General features: G+C 39.0%; 2 protein-coding genes across 2 annotated transcripts; both read right to left on the bottom strand.

Annotated features, from left to right (window-relative positions):
- Positions 1–6,414: 6,414 nt before the first annotated feature.
- LOC104427017 (rust resistance kinase Lr10) lies at positions 6,415–8,195 on the bottom strand. Its single transcript, XM_039304975.1, has 3 exons — positions 8,135–8,195; positions 7,850–7,909; positions 6,415–7,775 (listed from the first exon to the last, which is right to left on the bottom strand). Exons 1-3 carry the CDS (start codon positions 8,193–8,195, stop codon positions 6,622–6,624), a joined length of 1,275 nt encoding a protein of 424 aa, XP_039160909.1. The 3' UTR covers positions 6,415–6,621.
- Positions 8,196–8,428: 233 nt separating this feature from the next.
- On the bottom strand, positions 8,429–9,282 carry LOC108956137. The gene has a single exon (XM_039305733.1). The coding sequence runs from the start codon at positions 9,233–9,235 to the stop codon at positions 8,432–8,434; it is 804 nt and encodes a 267-aa protein (XP_039161667.1). The 5' UTR covers positions 9,236–9,282; the 3' UTR covers positions 8,429–8,431.
- Positions 9,283–19,864: the final 10,582 nt, after the last annotated feature.

A 19,864-nucleotide genomic window follows, 5' to 3' on the forward strand; every position in this document is an offset into this window, starting at 1 on the left:
CTGCTAAAAGGCTGTCCCTAAAGGGTTTTAACGGGAAGTTGTTCACCCATTGTGGGATGCATACCTGCAGGAAATTTACTATCCTTCCCTTGTTCTAAGTCTAGGTCTATTCAAGCTGAGTGATTTTTACAGGAAAATGGGGACAGTGAGTTTGACTTGAAAATATGTCAAGGTTTGGTTTTGGAGATGTGGGGGATATGTGAAAGATGTCTTCAAAATCTAAATCCGACTCAGTCTCACTGGAAGTTTGGTAAGAAAGAATGACACAAAGAGTTTGTTCAGATGGCTCTTCATCAATAGAGAATAAGGATTCAATATCATCATTTTCAAGAGAAATACCTGTTTCATTCTCAATGTGATGAATTAGACGATTCTGACCTTTTCTCGCTTGTGGACAATTTTTGGCAAAATGTCCTTTCTGATTGCAGATGAAGCAATGGTTTGATTTCTTATGGCCTGTGTGATCCTTCCTTTTGCGTAGGTATCGCCATTTCTTCTTTTTCCAGAAGTTCTTGGGGACCATGTTTGGACTTCTTCATCCAGAACTTCTTGAAGTGTTTCTTCTTCCGAGAAAACTTACCACAAGTACCATCACAGTCTTGTTTTGAACATTTGATTTTTAACTTCTGGCGAGAGTAGGCTGTCTCGAGACTTCTGTCATTTGTGATGTAGGTACGGACCATCTGGCGCTTTAAGCATAGTTCTTCAAGGCATAAATAGATTTCTTGTTATATTTCTCCCAAGGGAATATCTTGTATTCTCCTTTGTCTTCCAAAGAAAGATCTTTTGACCATCTGGGATAATTCTTTAGGGATGGAAGTCAGGAGAACATATTTCAGATTTGGATCAGCTCCAATTTGATAGAAAAGCTGAAGCATTATTCAATAATGCTTATCAAGATATTTCTTTTGGAGGGAGCAACATTTCCTTTCAAAAAATTCTCTTCTTTTCATTTCTATGAGGTCAGTGGGTTTTTCCACAAAGACATGATATAAAATGGTGATGGCATGGCTGAAATCAGGTGACATCAGAAAGTGAATTTGATCTTGTTCTGAAATTGATTTCCACCAAAGCTTGAGGCTTCCTGAGAACCTCCTAACAAAGTTGTAAAGGACATCATTCATATCATGGTTGGTGATGGATTGAGTATTCAATCAAGTATGAAATTCTTCAAGTCTTTCTAGCCATTTGTGATAGGGAATATCATCAATGGTGAAAAACTGTTTTGATGCCATGGAGACATGTCTTCCGGGATTGTCTGTCTGAACATTTTCTGGCTCAAAATAGTTTGATTCCATCTCATAATCTGGAAGATCAGCCATGAATATTGATGAAGTGATTGGCTCAATAGGGAGGGAATCAATGGTAGGAATCGAGAAGGATGAAGAGGATGGAATGGATACTATTCTGATTCGTATTAAAGATGCTAGGAGAAGTTTGTTCAACTGGGAACAAAACCTGATTTTTTAGAATGGCAGGATCAGGCTGTTGGATAACAGGATTAGTTTCCTGAGTACTCAAATCCTTTAAAAAAGATTCTAATGAATTGGATAACATCATCTGATTTGGCTTTTCTCTTATAACAATTGAACTTGATTGTGTAGGCATCTTTTCTTTTCCTTTGTCTTTCTGCAACTTTTTGATACGATCTCGCAATTCTGCCATATTTGGTTCTTTTCTAAAAGAATCTTCTGGAATAGGAGCAAAAATGGACGCCTAGGGTGGTGGAGGCAAATACCCGGTTGATCGGAGTTGCAAGAGGATCAAAAGATCTAAACCTTCCTTCTTCAAGGAGTTGAATTTGCCTCTTGAGTTTTTCTATCTCGGCTTTGGGCTCTCTAGATGATGATACCCTAGATGTTGTCCTGATTCCAAGGCATTTAGCCTCTTATGGAATTCATAAACCATTTTCTTGGTGGTCTCATCATACTTTCGGAGATCTTGTTGCACATTTCCAATCTTGGAATCAATTGCCTTGAAGGCATTGTTTTGTGCTAACAAAGTCTCTGATTGCCAATTTAGAATAGCTTCAGCAGCAAGAGTTCTTTTCTGTCATCCATGCTCATCCACATCAGTGGGGGTAGCTATCTTAGGAACATGGCGATATTTGCCTTGTAGATCAATGAATTCCTCGAAGCGGGAAACGAGTTTAGAACTTTCCGATAAGAGGAGGAAAGTCAAGATATCCGGAACATAGCAATGGAAGAAGTGGGTGGTGTTTCTGCTGGGGCTTCGAGTGGGTAAGAATGCTTCTTAGCCCATTTTAAGATTGGCTTATAAAACGGGGAGATAGCTTGTTTTTTCTGAGGAGGGGATGGTGGGGGTGATCTTGGTGGATCTGGTGAAACTTGGGATGTAGTACTATACTCTGATGGTAGAGGTGGTGCATAAGAAACCATGAACTGGTATTTATCACACTCACCAAGAATATCAACGGATGGATCTCCGTTTAAGTACCTTTGGTACACCTTATCCTTTGGCATTTTCCTTCGGGGTGGAGGTTTTGCAAAAGGATCTACCTCGTCAGGAGATTTTGCACAATAAGAACATTGGCAAAAAGGATCCCAAAAACAATGACCATAGTTGTCTTTGTAGTAATGGACATGATGTCCATCATCGTTAAAGTGTCGAACAAAGCTTTTTTGGATCTGGCTCGGAAATTGATTGAGGAACACATGGTTCGATCATGAAGAGGGTTTGGAAGATAGAAAGACTTTCTTCCTTTCGTTGCCAAATTTGATGGAAACAGTTCCATCTTTTTTTTCGGACGAACTCGAGTCCGTGGACCTGGAAAGACTTGTTATGCTGATGTAGCTTTTTGTAGTTGGTAATCCAAGTCTCTGGAAGGAGCTTGGCCAACGTATCCTTTAGGATCTATTTAGGAACATGGATACATGATGCCTGGTCATTCTGCATGGAGATAAACAAAGCATCTTCATTACCATTATTGAAGTTGAGATCAAGGGCATGGTTATGCACTTGATAGACCATCTGGTAATGTAGTGTTGCAATTCTGAGTCGCGATTTGAGGAGCTCCAGCTCACTGGACTTGAACTTTTAGAAAAGAGAGTAGTTGGGGGGGTCCGAAAGGGCGATGTTGAAGTTTGGATCAGAGTCACAAAATCTGTTTCAACATTCAAAGTAGTTTGGATAAATGCATGCAAGCATGCTGGTATTGTAAAACCAGTATCTAACAATGATATTCTTGCCACAACCGGCAAACCTTTACGACCATGAAAGGTGAGAGCAAGACGAACAGCGCCATAATGGACATGAATATATCCCTGTTGAGCCCATTGTTTGGGGAACTCTGGAGGAATTTGAAGAGTAACAAAGTACTATTTTTCAGTGGCAAGAATGGGATCCTGGTCGAATTTGGAGGACTGGACGTACTCCTTTACTTGCTTTGGGGTTTGGTGAATAAGTTGGCGGATGGAGCGGATAGGTGAAAATGATTTGTTGGGTTTGGCAAACGCGGAGTAAAGGTTCATGAGAGGAAGTTGGGTTTCAGAAATCTTGGTTTCATCACTAAGAGAGACTTCATAAAGATAATCAATCTTAGAAGCATTGGAAACACGAAATTCTAGAGGAGTTGAAGATGAAGATGAAGGAGAAGGAGCAAGAGAAACGGGTGCTTCGAGAATTTCTGGTTTTGTAGACATGATGCAAGAGGATCTTCTTAGCACTGGATTCACCTACCAAGCGCATGGAATGGATAATATTACAAATGAAACCATGGCTTTGATATCATTGAATGGACCTAGACTTAGAACAGGGGAAGGAGAGTAAATTTCCTGCAGGTATGCATCCCACAATAGGTTAACAACTCCATTAGAATTACCCGAGATAGAGATGCTAAGAAGTTGTTTTTGTCGCAAGAGAAATATATTGAGATGATCCTTTAGAAATTTTACATGAACAAGGCTAAAGTGATTAGTACTCCTCTTACTACCCACTTTAAGTTAAATATGAAGCAAAGTCCTACGACTGATAAAGATAAGAAAGACATGGAAAGTGTTCCATATGCCTTAGTTGTAGGAAGCATAATGTATGTGATGGTATGTACACGCCTAGACTTGGTGCACGTAATTGGCGTTATTAGTCCCTATTTGTCAAATCAAGGCAGAGAGCACTAAAATGCAATAAAGTGGATGTTGACACCTAAATTTTGGCAACTCATATAGTTATTTATCAGATTAAAAAATTAAGGGTTAATTTAATCCCTGAAAAAATATTAATTGCATAGCATATAGATTTATGTGCATTTTTTTTAATTTGCATTTTTAGACTTGTTTTTCTTGGACCGGTGGCGGATGGGTCGAATTAGTGGTTTTGAGTTTTAAATTAATAGGTCGGATTAAGTCCATGAAGAGTACAAGTTGTCCGAGCCTGTTTACAAAGTGAGATTTGAAATGATGATTTTGGAATTTAAGAAAATCGGGTTGTGATCTTATCTTTAAAAATCGGTAGAAAATATTTAGGAGATAAGGAGAATAAAAGATTTTTATGATCGGGAGGTTATAGATTATCTTCGTGTATATTGAAAAAGCGAGATAAAATATTCTACAAAGATTACCTATTTTTACCTATAAAAGCAATCGTGTATGGGTGAGAGAAGGGGGTTTTTTATCCGAAGGAAAAGAACACAAAAAAAAAAAGAAAAAAAAAAGAAAAAGGGGAGAGGATTGGACAGTTATCTCCTCCACGCTTTGCTCCGTCCATTCGCTGCTCCACATCGCTAGCGATGCTCCTGCCCAGGCCGCTCCACCAGCTCTGCACCCAATCGCAACCCGCCGCCACCGGAGCCCCAAATCAGCCGCACCACCGCGTCTGCCTCGCTCGCAATAGCCGCGCCGCCCGCAGCCCTCTACCCGAGCTCCGACACTTGCGGATCTGAGCTGGCCGCCGCGCCTTCACCTTCCGATCAATCGCGTCTCTGCTATCGACGCCACCGAAGTTTACATCGCCGGTCTGCTGCTTCGCCTTCCGCCAGATCCGGACCCTTTGCTCTCGCCGTCGATTGAAGTCCGGATCCGCATGCCGTTGCTCCCGTTCCAATCGACCCGCAGCCGTGCTTCTTCCCTGACGCTGACGCCCTGCTCTACCTCTGCTGTCACCAATCTGCCGGCCTCGAGTCCTCCGTCCCCGCACCCGCTCAGAGCCCAACTTGCTGCTGACCCGCAACGCCAAGATCAGATCCGAGCTCCCACACACCTGGGTGACGACCGACCGCGCCCACATCTCCGTCTGACGGCCTGCTCCTCTGCCTAGCTCTGGCCACGACGCCTCTACCAGCCAGTCTGCTCCCCGCCGATCCCCCTCGCCAGACCTTCGCCGAAGCTTCGACCGCGACACCCTCCGACGATCGGGACCCGCTACCCGGAGATCAGCCGCACGAGCAAGCCGTGTTTGAAAAAGGGAAAAGAAAGAAAAAAAAAAACATGAAAAAAGGAAAATTAGGTAGTTTATTTATTTATTTATCTCTTTCTTGAATTTTTATATTTTTTTCCTTTATAACTTGTTTTTAGTAGAATTGTTACTTAAATAATGGATATTCCGACATGAAAGTGCCCCTCAAATTGGGATTGATGTCCATTTTCACTCCCGAAATCCGATTCGCTTGTCTCTCGCAAAAAATCAACATTTCAATTTCACGCCCGAGATTTGATTCGCGATTTAATTTTAAAATTGGCCAATCCGTCACGTGAGATATGGTTTGTCGATTTTTAGATATCAACGTTATCTTACTTGGTGTTTGAGTCAATTTTATTTTCAAACAAAAATCCAAAAAAATTGAATTAGGTTTGTTTTTTTAATTATCTTTGTATGTTTAAAATAGGGGTTTTATTTTCAATCATGAAAAAGGAAACAAAAAGTGCGTTCATTTAGGTTGTTAGTTTTTTATTTGAATTGCATGTTTAATTATGTGTTAGTTTTAATTTCGAATTTCATAAAGAAAAACACACACAAAATCATTGTGCATATTAGATTAGAATTGCATGTTTCATTTTAAATTTAGATAATCTTTTTAGATAAATTGCATTTAAGATTTAGATAATGTCTTAGTTTAAATTAGGATTTAATATGACTTAATCCCTAGTTTAAATTAGATGAAATCTTAATCTAGCTAAATCATTTTTGCATTTTTAAATTTCGAATTTCATAAAATTTGTCTTAGGGTAAATTAGTTGCAATTTCTAGGATAGATTGCATTTTTAGAATAGAAAAATCATTTGTAAAATAGACGTTTTAATTCGAAATTAGTAGTTCTTGATACCGCGAAACCATATGCCGGTGGTAGCACGTTAAGAAGCTAGATCCCAGGTTATAATATTTGCTTTCTAATTGGCATTACCCTAAATCACATAATGAGAGAGGAAAATTCTTAATATCCGTCCCATTGCCCCACCGTTTTTTGTCCCTCCTCTCACCAATTTGTTTATCCTTTTGAAGGAGAATGCAAGAGAGTAAAATATATATGAAGTACAATAGCACTATAGTAACCTAAGAGCAAGAAGAAACCAAAATGTAATCAATCGCAAGCTAAACTACCTCAGCTTCCTCCCAACATACTACTATATTGGGGGAGCAAAGCTTTTCAATTAAACAGTTCCTTGTCCTCTAAATATCATTGTTATCTCCAAGTAGAAAACTACTGAAAATTGTCGGAGCACGTAATGAACTTGAAAATGTCTCTGATTCCATCTCGGCCTTGTCATCATCAATTGGCTCATCTGATGGGTAAAGAAGCGGTTTCGGAGGCATTTGAATATTCCCAATATCTCCTTCAAGCATTTCTAAAACTTTGTTCATTGGAGGTCGATGGGTAGGGATTAATTGTATACACCATAGTGCAACTATTATCATTTTTTTTATCACCCCCCTTTCCTCTTCTACCACTTTTTCCATCTCAACATTTTTTCCTTCATTGACTTGGTCATACACCCATAGCGGAAAATAAATTTGGCTTGAGTGTTCCACATTTGCATTTACATTTTTTCTTCTACCTGCCATTTCCATGAGTAACATCCCAAAACTATAGACATCTGCTTTATAAGATATACCTCCAATGCTTTTGTAGAAAAACTCAGGCGCCATATATCCCAAGGTTCCTTTTGCAGCAGTTACTGAGACTATGCTATGATCAATCGGATATTGTTTCGCGAGTCCAAAATCAGAAACTTTCGGAGTGAAGTTCTTGTCTAAAAGAATGTTGTGAGGTTTGATATCAAAGTGTAGTATTTGCATGTCACACCCTCGATGTAAATATTCAATCCCCTTTGCCACCCCAAGAGAGATTTCATATATTTTCTTGTAATCAAGGAACTTCTCTTCTTCCTTAGTGAAAATATGCTTATCCAAAGATCCATTCGACATGAAATCATACACAAGAGCTTGTTTTGAGCCTTCAAAGCAAAAACCAATGAGTTGCACTACATTAACATGATGAATTCTTCCAATAGTAGCCATCTCATTGATAAAATCTTGGCCATGGGCCTTGAACTGCTTCAAAATCTTGATAGCCACTTCATTGCCACTTCTGAGTGTTCCTTTGTACACAGAACCATATCCCCCTTCACCTAGTTTGTCCTTAAAATTTCCGGTAATCTTCTTAATATTCGAGTAAGAGTACCTTATGGGCAAAAAATTGTTATGAGCTTGCAAAAATTCTTCAATGTTCTCATCCATTGCTAAGTGCCTTCTTCTGTACTTGTAAATTAGAAATGTTGTGACTAATGGTGTCCCGATTACGAATTTCACTACACAGAAAAACACTTGAGAAAATTTTATATGTTAGAATAAGTTTGGCCTTTTTTTATTATTTTAAGAACAAATCATTGCGGCTTACCTAGTAGTGATGTAAAATCAAGAGTTGTCCACACTGCCGTATAGAATGCCAAAGGACCACCTGTGGAATGAATCAATGATGAGAAAAGGAATCGAAAGAAAACAATGTTGGAAAACAAACTCACGAGAAAACAGAGTAGTGGCAAGCTCCTTTGTATAAGTTAGTTTTTGTCCAGAAGAATATGAGAAGTAGGGTGTGCAATTGCAAATACAAGGAAATAAAAAGCTTCATTTGACATAGATGATAGACAATACAAGAAACTCCCGTTGCTTTGTTAGCAGTCACCAAATATAGAGAAATAGTGATTCTTATTTTTTATTAATAATTTTGCCCCCTTTCTATACATGAATACAATTTTTTAAGGAATGTGCTAGTGAGTGTCTTTTGGAATATTAATTAAGTGATTTATTGAAACTAATTAAGAAAAAAGGCCAAAATATAAACTATATGCCAAAAAAAATAAAAGTCATGTGGCTGCTCGCATAATAGTTCTAGCCATTCCGTGGAAAGGAATGTGGATTTCAAATATTTCCTTCATTTTCCTGTTTTGAAGAGAATTGGCAAGTGAAAGAATGTACATAATCATGCAAAATGGCGGTAAAATTTCATTGCTAACAGATGCTTACCATAGTATTGAAAGGATTTGCAACTCGCAGAACCATAGTAGATGTTGAAGAAATCAAAGAAGCACATGAAAACTTTCGTCCTTGAATGTGGAAAGGGGAGACTGAATCCATCAGTCATGATCTTATGGATTAGCTTGTAGTTGTAGGAGCTGCTATTAATCTGCTCTTCACCCCCAAAATTAAATGATACCCATGTCCACCTGTAAGTGGTGCAAAAATCCCTAACATCCGATGCTTTTGGATTGACCAAAGCGTACAAGTTCCAATACAATGATGTGTTGGAAGAGTATGACCCCATAATGCATGGACCGGCAGTGATATAGAATAGATTCCTAACTGGCTTTGAGCAGTTCACGATGACCAATGTACCTTTGTCGCCCCTATAGTATGGGTTGATTAAATTGTCACTATTCTCGAAGTTATACAACGCCCATGAATGACGAGGGAGAGATGAGCAATTATCCTTTTGCAATCCGTCATCAACCAATCTGATTTGATTAGAGGTATAATTGATAGACTGCACGTAGAATCGGCCCTTATCAAGATGTAAAACAGTGTGATTATCTTCACAATTCAGCTTGTAGACACCACGTTCTTTTAGATCACTCTTTAATCGAAACGGATATCGTATATTGTGAATATCACCACAGGATGAAACGCCCAGCCGATTACTCTTGGCACTACAAGCTATTGCTGGAAATAGAACAAGAGTGAGTAGCAACACCTGATGGATATTCATAGAACCGAGGGCGTTAACCATGCCTCTGTTGTCTTCTGGCAAAGAGAAACTGGTAAAGAATCGCTTGGCTGGTGTGGAGGGGGCGCAATATGAAAAGATTGAAAGATGATCGGACGATCCTTGTTTGATTGAAGACTTGAAGTTGCCAAGTCTTATAGAGAAGCCCAAGTCAACCTAATAGATGGATGGAAAGTCAAGAAATTAAAGAAGTGGACCCAAACTTAGGTTCAATTATTAGTGGAACGGCCGGTGGCCATCCCCATTCGAGACGATGCTTTAATCACATAAAGAATTCAGGGAATCTTCTTTCACATTTGATATTTCCTTCTCCACCATCTCCACTTTGCTTCCCCTTTCTCCCCGTGATTCTTGGGTCCGCATCCCATCAACAAACAAGTCCACCTCCTTCTGATACACTCACTTTCTTCTTATTTTCTTCTTCGTTCTCTCCTCCCTTCTCCTCCACCTTTGAAATTTTTCTCCTCCATAGTCGACACTTGGTCGCTTGATATGTATTCCATATTTGCTAAATTAAGTCACAAAACTTTAGACGTAATTCTGATTTCTTACGCCATCAAATTTATTTTATAAAGTAAATAATCACTATAAGAAAAGCATCTTATATGGTAATTAATTTTTTGCACAGCATCATCTTCGATCTAGTCATGAACGAATACATGTTTTGTCATGCAAATCTGAAAAAATCCTTATATGAAGTTATATTGTATAAATTTTCAATAGTTTATGTGCATAGTAATTACATAAAATACCCACTCCTAGACTCCGCTTAAAAGCATATTCGTATATACCTGTACTATAGTAGTATTCCTATAATGCACGTGGCAAGAATGAACGAGTTGCTAATACAGCTATGTAGAGATGGGACCCACGTGGGGACAATTCGAAGCAATAGTGGATTCTAACGACTTTGTACATCACACAAATTGAAAAAAATTGCAAGTCAATGATGGACACGGCAGATAAGGGGGATATCGTTCTTAGCCAGAATCATAAGGGAGACATGCTTAAAGAATCATTGAAGACAGAAGCAACCCCGATAGCCTTTGCTGTGGATTGGTGATTAGTGCGTGCAATCAATGCTATCACTTCAAACTAACAATATCTCTTTTGATCTCCACTTCTGTTTAACTTTGTTGGATTGATACAATGAACCAATTTTGTTTAAAAAAAGCTATCTAGATGCGGAAGAAAACTTCGGCGTGACTATTAAACAAGATTTGATAGAGGTTGATTTATTTTATTGGACCCTGCGCAAAAAGAGAGTTAAAAAGTAAGAAAGCAGGAAGAGTGGACGGACTTGTTTTTTGCCAACCCACGAGAATCATGCTTTCTCATTTTTAAATTTAATTAGTAATAAGACTTTTGTCCTGTCTTATGTCACTTTACTTTTGAGCTAATAAAAGTGAATGACATTGAAATAATTATAATAGCGCGTTCTTCATGATGCTCATTAAGAAGGCTAAGATAATGCCTGTACTTTATGTACAAAATACAAGTTGTAAATTGATTAGAAAATAGGATGTATATATGTTCCTGTCAGCACGTAGCCAAAATATTACCTTAATCAAACTAGCTGTTTTCTCATTCTCATTCTTGAAACTTTTTAAAGACATTTACTATATTACCCTTTTGAGTCTCGAGCATCTCTTTGATGCTTTGAGGCACGGTGGTCGGAGGGGTAAATTAGTTGCAAATGTGACAAGATCGTGCCCAGGACACAATAGACACTATGCTAAAGCTCGGCCATTCAAGGGGTAACACAAGTCAATCTCAACTCAACCATTTCAATGCTTACAATGCACTGCATGAAAGCCTTACTGGATGGACCCAATCTTCAGTTTAGAATCTTGAAAAGAATTATTACAAAATGTGATGTGGAAATCGAGTCATATCGAAGAGGAGGTGCTAAAGACCCATTATCTATTCCTACTAGTTCGATCACTCGAGTGCGGGCCAAGCAATTTAGGCAAGTTGTTGGTGTCATGGTTCGTGATCTTTGGCGTGGAGATGACCTTGGATCAGATCTTGAAGAATCTTGGAAATCTTGGCGCAATTTGATTATTTGGTCACAAAATATTTGACCAAGTCAAATAGGAATATTCTTCTTGTTTAGGAATATTCTAGAATATGACGCATTATGTTTTTTTTTTAGGGTTTGTGTGGCGGCTAGAAGGCCTATATATAAGACTGATTGAATTTCTTTGGGGGACAGATATATTTTATTTTTTAAGGACAAGAATTGAGAGGTTTTCTTTTACTGCTCTTTTGAGGACTTGACCTTATCAAGATTCTCTTTGGCAGTCGATTTGACTTATCGAACGAGATAGCAAATTCTTTCGCTCGTGGTGTCTATAACGTTGGTTGGTTGACATGCGTTCGTCAACAGGTCACGTTTATACCGAGGTTGTCAATCACAGGTTTGATTGGAGGTCAAGGTTTGCAATTCGCACCATCTGGGTCTTCATAGAACGATCCTTTCACAACGATTCACATCAGTTTGGTATTAGAGCTTGCTTCTACAAGGTCTATTTATCTTTAATTTTCTGTTGCTATTCAGAAATTTGAGATTTATTGAGCTAGGGTTTCGGTTCTAGCTAATTTAGGGATCCAATTGCTTTTATGCTTCCATACGTAATTGTTTGTTATTAGTTTTAAATTTTCTTTTCTAGCATTTTAAATTGTATCTGAGTTTGTAAAAAAAAAAACAAAAAAATAAGGAGAGAAAGAAAACGCACACACAAAAAAGTGTGCAAAAAAAAAAAACAGCTTTCAAAAAAAAAAAAATTAGCCGAACAAAAAAAAAAATCAAAGAAGGCGACTTGTTTGTTAGTAGACCGAATTGAAACAAAATCAATAGTGATTTGCGTTTCAATTGAAATTTCGAAAGTTGTACTTGTTGGTTTGAAATTGTTACTTGCTTAAACAAAATCAATAGTGATATAATCTTGTTTGATTAGTTCGATTGATTGTCATGAGGGGGTTGAGAGATAGGTTTTGAGTCCAATAAAAAGCTTGTGAAAAGAGAATACAAGAGGAAAAAGGCAAGAGTGTGTAAGCTCAATTGAGGGTGGAAAAAGCCTACACTTGAGTTAAACACGAGGGGAGTGACAAACACCTTGAGAGAAACACGTGAGGGAGTGATTGGTGAGTATTTTTGTGACTAACGTTTACTTGCAGGTCTAAAATATGTCGCATGAAGAAAGTGTGAATCAAAAGGAGGTTGACTCCATACGAAGGGATGAAGCGCTCGTGGAAAGCATCCAGCAATTGAAGGCCGTAGTGGAGGAGCTTAGTGGCCGAATGATGGGGAATGACATGAGGGTTGATGTGACCGAGAGCTACCCCGGGAAAGGCCGCAACATCAGTGAGACACCTCTAGAACACGACATAGAAGGCAGTGGCATTATGATGATGATGAGGTTGACATGGAGGATGATCGAGATGCTCGATTTGGAAGGTGGAATGGAGCCCGAGGGTTTAGACACCGAGAAGATAATGAACTTGGTAATATCAAGATGAAGATTCCTTCTTTACAAGGGAAGAATGATCCCGATGCGTATCTAGAATGGGAGAAACGCATGGAGATGGTATTTGATTGCCAACGATACTCTGAGCTCAAAAAGGTAAAAATTGCAACTGTTGAATTTATTGATTATGCTATAATTTGGTGGGATCAACTTATGACTAGTAGGAGGTGCAATACTGAAAGACCGGTAGAGACGTGGGATGAGATGAAAGCGGTGATGAGAAGGCGTTTTGTATCTAGTCATTACCACCGAGATTTGTTTCAAAAGTTATAAAATCTTCCACAAGGTAATAAAAGCGTGGAAGAGTATCACAAGGAGATGGAGATTGCCATGATCCGTGCTAATGTGGTGGAGGATCGTGAGGCCACAATGTCAAGATTTTTGAGTGGTTTGAGCCGAGACATAGCAAGGGTGGTGGAGCTGCAACACTATGTTGAATTGGAGGAATTGGTGGACAAAGCTATCAAAGTTGAGCGGCAATTGAAGTTGGATCGAAATCACAAGAATGGAGGAGGTTCAAATCAGAATTGGAGATCCAATTGGAAAAGAGATGAAAAGCTCAATTGGAGAGGAAACAACACCAAAACCGAAACCTCAAAGGAGAAGGAGAGGGACGGTAAAGTTGGAACGAATCCGGCTTTTGGTAAAACCGAAAACCCTAACACTATAACTCGTGAAATTAAATGTTTTAAGTGTTTGGGCATGGGTCATATGGCGAATCAATGCCCTAATAGGAGGGTGATGATCATGACTGGACATGGTGTTATTGAGTCCGAAAGTGAAAGGGAAGAAGAGGATGATGAGATGCCACCATTGGAGGATTGTAGTGATGAAGAAGTGGCTATAAAAAGAGACTTATTGGTGGTTAGGCGTTCTCTGAGTGTGCAAGTAAAGGAGGAGGAGCATCACCAACAAAAAGATAACTTGTTTCATACAAGATGCGTGGTGAATGGTAAGATCTGTAGTATGATAATTGATGGAGGTAGTTGGGCAAATGTGACAAGTTGTATTATGGTGGATAAGTTGGGTTTGAAGACGAAAAAAACACCCTAGGCCTTATAGACTTCAATGGTTGAATGATAGTGGAGAGGTGAAAGTGTCGAAGTAAGTCCAAATCTCATTTGAGATAGGGAGATATAAGGACGAGGTAGAGTGTGATGTTGTACCTATGCAAGCGGGTTATATCTTGCTTGGAAGACCATGGCAATATGATCGAAAGGTACATCATGATGGATATACTAATTGTTATTCATTGGTGATGAATCAAAAGACTTATACCTTGGTACCAATGACACCTAGTGAGGTGTATCAAGATCAGTTAAAGTTAGCGAGAAGCCGAGAGAGAGAGAGAAAATGTGAGAAATCCGAGGGCTTGCGTGGTGTGTCGAGACGCAAGGAAAATGAGAGGCCGAGAGAAGAATTGTGGTAAAAACCAAGGGAAAAGAAGAGAGGAAAGAAAAGAGGCAAAATAATTTTTATGCAAAATCAAGTGAAGTGATGAGAGCTTTAGTTCTAGATCGACCAATGCTTGTACTTATATACAAGGAGGTTTTGTTTTCTACTAACGATCTTGACCCAAGTTTGCCTAGTCCTATTGTGTCTTTATTGCAGGAATTTGAAGATATCTTTCCTGATGAACTTCCTCAAGGGATACCACTTATTCGAGGCATAGAACATCAAATTGACTTGATTCCTGGTGCGCCATTACCTAATCGACCCGCATATCGAAGTAATCCCGAGGAGACAAAGGAACTTCAGCGGCAAGTTAGCGAACTTTTGGAACGGGGGTATGTGAGAGAGAGTCTTAACCCGTGCGACGTCCCTGTTTTGTTGGTGCCAAAGAAGGATGGAACTTGGCGAATGTGTGTTAATTGCCGAGCAATCAATAATATTACGGTAAAATATTAACATCCTAATCCTATGTTAGATGACATGTTTGATGAGTTGCATGGTTCTTACATTTTCACTAAGATCGATTTGAAAAGTGGCTATCATCAAATTAAGATGAAAGAATGTGATGAATGGAAAACTGCATTTAAGACCAAATATGGATTATATGACTGATTAGTAATGCCATTTGGATTAACTAATGCACCGAGCACGTTTATGCGACTTATGAATCATGTTTTGCGTGCTTTTATTGGTTGATTTGTGGTTGTCTATTTTGATGACATCTTGATATATAGCCAAAGTCCTTATGACCATATTGAGCATGTGCGAGCTGTATTGCAGGTTTTAAGGACCGAGCAATTATACATTAATCTAAAGAAGTGCTCTTTTGTTACCAACAAATTAGTATTTCTAGGATTTGTTGTTAATGCTGATGGTATACAGGTTGATGAAGAAAAGGTCAAAGCAATCCATGAATGGCCAACGCCTAAGACCATAGGAGAGGTGCGTAGCTTTCATGGATTTGCGAGTTTTTATCGACGATTTGTGAGAAATTTCAGCACCATTGCCGCACCTTTAATTGAGGTTATCAAGAAGCACGTGGATTTCCCGTGGGGAGAAGAGCAAGATAAAGCATTTAATCTTTTAAAAGATAAGTTGACTAATGCTCCTTTGTTATCTTTGCCAAATTTCAGTGCTACTTTTGAGATAGAGTGCGATGCTTCTAGTACAGGAATTGGAGCTGTGCTGATGCAAGGAGGATGTCCCATAGCTTATTTCAACGAAAAATTGAGTGGAGCAACATTGAATTATCCTACCTATGATAAAGAGATGTATGCTTTAGTGCGAGCTTTAGAGACTTGGCAACATTATTTATGGCCAAAGGAGTTTGTGATCCACACCGACCATGAGACCTTGAAGTACTTGAAAGGGTAGCGAAAGTTGAATAAAAGACATGCCAAATGGATGGAGTTCATCGAGACTTTTCCATATGTGATCAAGTACAAGAAAGGTAATGAGAATGTGGTAGCCGATGCACTTTCTCGAAGGTATGCAATTCTAACTATTTTAGAAGCAAAGTGTCTAGGTTTTGAGCATATTAAGGGTTTATATACTGATGATGATGACTTTGGGAGAGTGTATGAAGCATGTGAACACACTACATTTGATAAATTTTATAGGCATGAAGATTATCTTTTTCATGAAAACAAACTATGTTTGCCTAAGTGTTCTTGGCGTGAATTGTTGGTGCGAGAAGTACATAGTGGTGGTTTAATGGGGCATTTTGGCATTAATAAGACTTATGAAGTGCTGCATGAACATTTTTATTGGCCACATATGAAGAGAGATGTCATATGTGTCTGTGAGAGATGTATTGCTTGTAAGCAATCTAAGTATACAACTAAACCGCATGGCTTGTATACACCATTACCTATTCCAACGCATCCTTGGACTGATATTTCTATGGATTTTGTGTTAGGATTGCTGAGGTCTAAGAATGGTAGAGATTCTATATATGTGGTTGTTGATCGGTTTTCAAAGATGGCTCATTTTATACCTTGTCATAAAACTGATGATGCATCTCATGTTGCTGATTTGTTCTTTAGGGAAGTTGTACGTTTGCATGGCATGCCTAGATCGATTGTTTCAGATCGAGATTCTAAATTTCTTAACTACTTTTGGAAAACATTGTGGAAAAAATTAGGAACACGGTTGTTATTTTCTACTACTTGTCATCCACAGACCGATGGTCAAACCGAGGTAGGTAATAGAACTTTAAGGGTATTGTTGCGTGCTATTATTAAAAAGAACATAAAATCTTGGGAAGATTGTCTGCCACATGTTGAATTTGCATATGATAGGAGCATGCATTCCGCTACTAAATTTACACAATTTGAGGTTGTCTATGGTTTTAATCCGTTAACTTCATTAGATTTAACCCCTTTACCTGTTGATGAGCGTGTGGAGTTAGATGGAGCAAAGAAAGCTGAATTTGTCAAGGCGTTACATGAGAAGACGCGCGCAAATATTGAGCGCAAGACTGAGCAATATGCAAGGCAAGCCAACAAAGGGCGCAAGGAAGTGGTGTTTGAACCCGTCAATTGGGTTTGGGTTCATATGCGTAAAGAGAGATTTCTTGAGCAGCGACATTCTAAGTTATTATCACGAGGGGATGGATCATTCATGGTTTTGGAAAGAGTTAACAATAATGCTTACAAGCTTGATCTTCCAGGTAAGTATGACGTTAGTGCCATATTTAATGTTTCTGACTTGACTATTTTTTATGCCAGTAATGATTTGAGGGCAAATCCTTTGCACGGGGGAGGAAATGATGTGGACATCGAGCCATATCGAGGAGGAGGTGCTAAAGACCCATTATCTATTCCTATTGGTTCGATCACTCGAGCGTGGGCCAAGCACTTTAGGCAAGCTGTTGGTGTCATGGTTTGTGATCTTTGGCGTGGAGATGACCTTGGATCAGATCTTGAAGAATCTTGGAAATCTTGGCACAATTTGATTATCTGGTAACCAAATATTTGACAAAATCAAATAGGAATATTCTTCTTGTTTAGGAATATTCTAGAATAGGACGCATTAGTTTTTTTTTTAGGGTTGGTTTTAGGGTTTGTGTGGCGGCTAGAAGGCCTATATATAAGACTGACTGAATTTCTTTGGGGGACAGATATATTTTATTTTTTAAGGACAAGAATTGAGAGGTTTTTTCTTCTCTTTTGTTCTTTTGAGGACTTGACCTTATCAAGATTCTCTTTGGCGGTCGATTTGACTTATCGAGCGAGATAGCGAATTCTTTCGCTCGTGGCGTCTATAACGTTGGTTGGTCAACACGCATTCGTCAACAGGTCATGTTCATACCAAGATTGCCAATCATAGGTTTGATTGGAGGTCGAGGTTCGTAATTCGCACCGTCTAGGTCTTTGTAGAACGATCCTTCCGCAATGATTCACATCATAATGGAAAGCAAAGATGTTTGAAATTAAGGGAAGCTTCCCTCTTTCTTTCTCAGCTTTGGGACCAAATATTTTATGTTTGATTGCGACTGGGGGAAGGACAATATGCTTTTTAGTTGGATGGAATTTTTAAGAGAGAACTTTGTGGCGAGTTGATGATGATGAGGATATGAACAAAAATGTTGATGTGGTTCTTAATCTTGATCCAAATAGAGCAGCTAATAATTCCAATAGTTTAGCTCTTATGCCCATCTAATGAGTCCTTAAGCTAGCCTATATTCTACTTTGATTGTATATGAGTTCTCATTGTATTTCAATCTGATGGTTATATTTCTGCAGATTAAGGCATCGTAAATTTTAACCTATTTGAGTGGCAAAAACAAAAAACAAATCAATGCAAACAAGGAGAATTTTTTTTACGTTGTCAACATTTATGTATTCCCAAAAGAACAAATCATTGGATTTATTCAAAACAGTACGAAATTTTATGCTCCGTTCAATTTTTCACCTTCAGGAATATGCAAGTAAGCAAAGAACATGCAATATCGTGATGACATTTTGAATGAGCAAAATCTCAAAACTTATCGAAAGAACTCTATCTCCAGAAAAGACGAAACTCAATATCTAGATCAACTTGAGATTTTATGATTTGTGTAAGGACCCAGTCTCCACTGTACACATATCGTCCGCTTTGAACACTAAATCCTCACGGTTTTGTTCTTCTTAGGTAGCCCATACTATCTCAAGAAAATGCATATATACAATTAAAGGGACCCAAGCCTCCTAAGCGATGTGGGACAGGAAACATGTCTTTAGCCTCGCCCGCGTACTGCGACCCGGGTCTCCACTGTACATATATTGTCCACTTTGGACACTAAATCCTCACGGTTTTATTCTTCTCAGGCAGCCTATACTACCCCAAGAAAACGCGTTTGTACAGTTAGAGAGACACAAACATTATAAGGTAGCTCAGGATTCCCCCCTAAGCGATGTGAGACGGGAGACATGCCCTTAGCCTCGCCTGCATTTTGCCGAGGCGATTTTAGTCCGTCCCTCCGTACTGCTCGGGTCTGGGTCATCACAATTGGTGTCCAAGGACATAGCATTGCTACATCAAATAGTTTGGAAAGATGTTTTATTTGGCCTTTCTATTAAGGTTTATGTTGAACATGGTATTATACACAAACCACTGAGAATGTTAGCTTGGAAGCTTTATTTATCATTTCGCCAAGCATTTCGTTCCATCATCTTTAGATAAATTCTCAAATGGCCTTTCTATTGAATTGTTTTCCTCGTAGCTCCCCGCCAAACTGATTTTTTTTTATCGATATGAGTAAATGGTCAGGCTGAGAAATGACGGTAAAAAGAATGAGTACTCCCTATCCCACGGCTTACCGTGGAAAATGTCGAATTAGCATCAATCACGCTATCTTTTCTCAAATATAGAAGTACGTAAAGAAAACATAAAAACCGAGAAGACAATCCCAAAGCTCTAGACATTATATGACCAGGAAATTCCAACAAGAGCCAGTTTTTGTCCACAGAGTAGATGCGAAAATGTTGCAGAATTCAAGAATAAGCAGAGACACTTGTAACTAGCACTTTAGCTTACTCAATATGGAGCAAAGCAAAGAGATCTTGCATAGAATCCGTACCTGTATTTACTACATTGTGATGGAGAAAGTTCACGATGACGAGGAGCAATCTGTCAGTACACCGCCGCGTCAATAGTGAGTTCCTTCGCAAGAGGAATTGATATGCAATGTAGGCCCAAATTGTCCTTTACCCACCTTTTACTCAGAGACCTTTTTCGATGAATCTCCCCTAATTCCTTGAGCCTCTTGTCGAGTCCCCTCCTAAGTGAGGCCCTGTTCATTATTATTTGCTTCTGGAAGTCTGTTCATGTAGACCTTGAAGTTAAGCCTATGAATTCTGCCATCCATTGGGTGGGTCTGGTTGTCGCACTTTGAACACTTCATTATGTGAGGTTTCAATGGTTCTAGCCCTCCTTTCACGATGCAGTGGAGCAATGAATGTCGATGGAACTGAAAGAGACAGTTCCACGGCCTCTTGTCACAAGGAGTAGTCTTTCTCATCAGGATGATTCTCCAGTGAGCATGAAAAACCTCGAGAATGAGTAAGAAACTCAATTTATCTTAAAGCTACTCACCTACTTTATAGGATTCTTAAGTCAAATTACCTGCTTGTGGACTTTACTTAACTTTCTGCATCCAGTCATCTGC

This window comes from Eucalyptus grandis, chromosome 11 (genome assembly GCF_016545825.1).
Source record: "Eucalyptus grandis isolate ANBG69807.140 chromosome 11, ASM1654582v1, whole genome shotgun sequence".
NCBI classification, from domain to species: domain Eukaryota; kingdom Viridiplantae; phylum Streptophyta; class Magnoliopsida; order Myrtales; family Myrtaceae; genus Eucalyptus; species Eucalyptus grandis.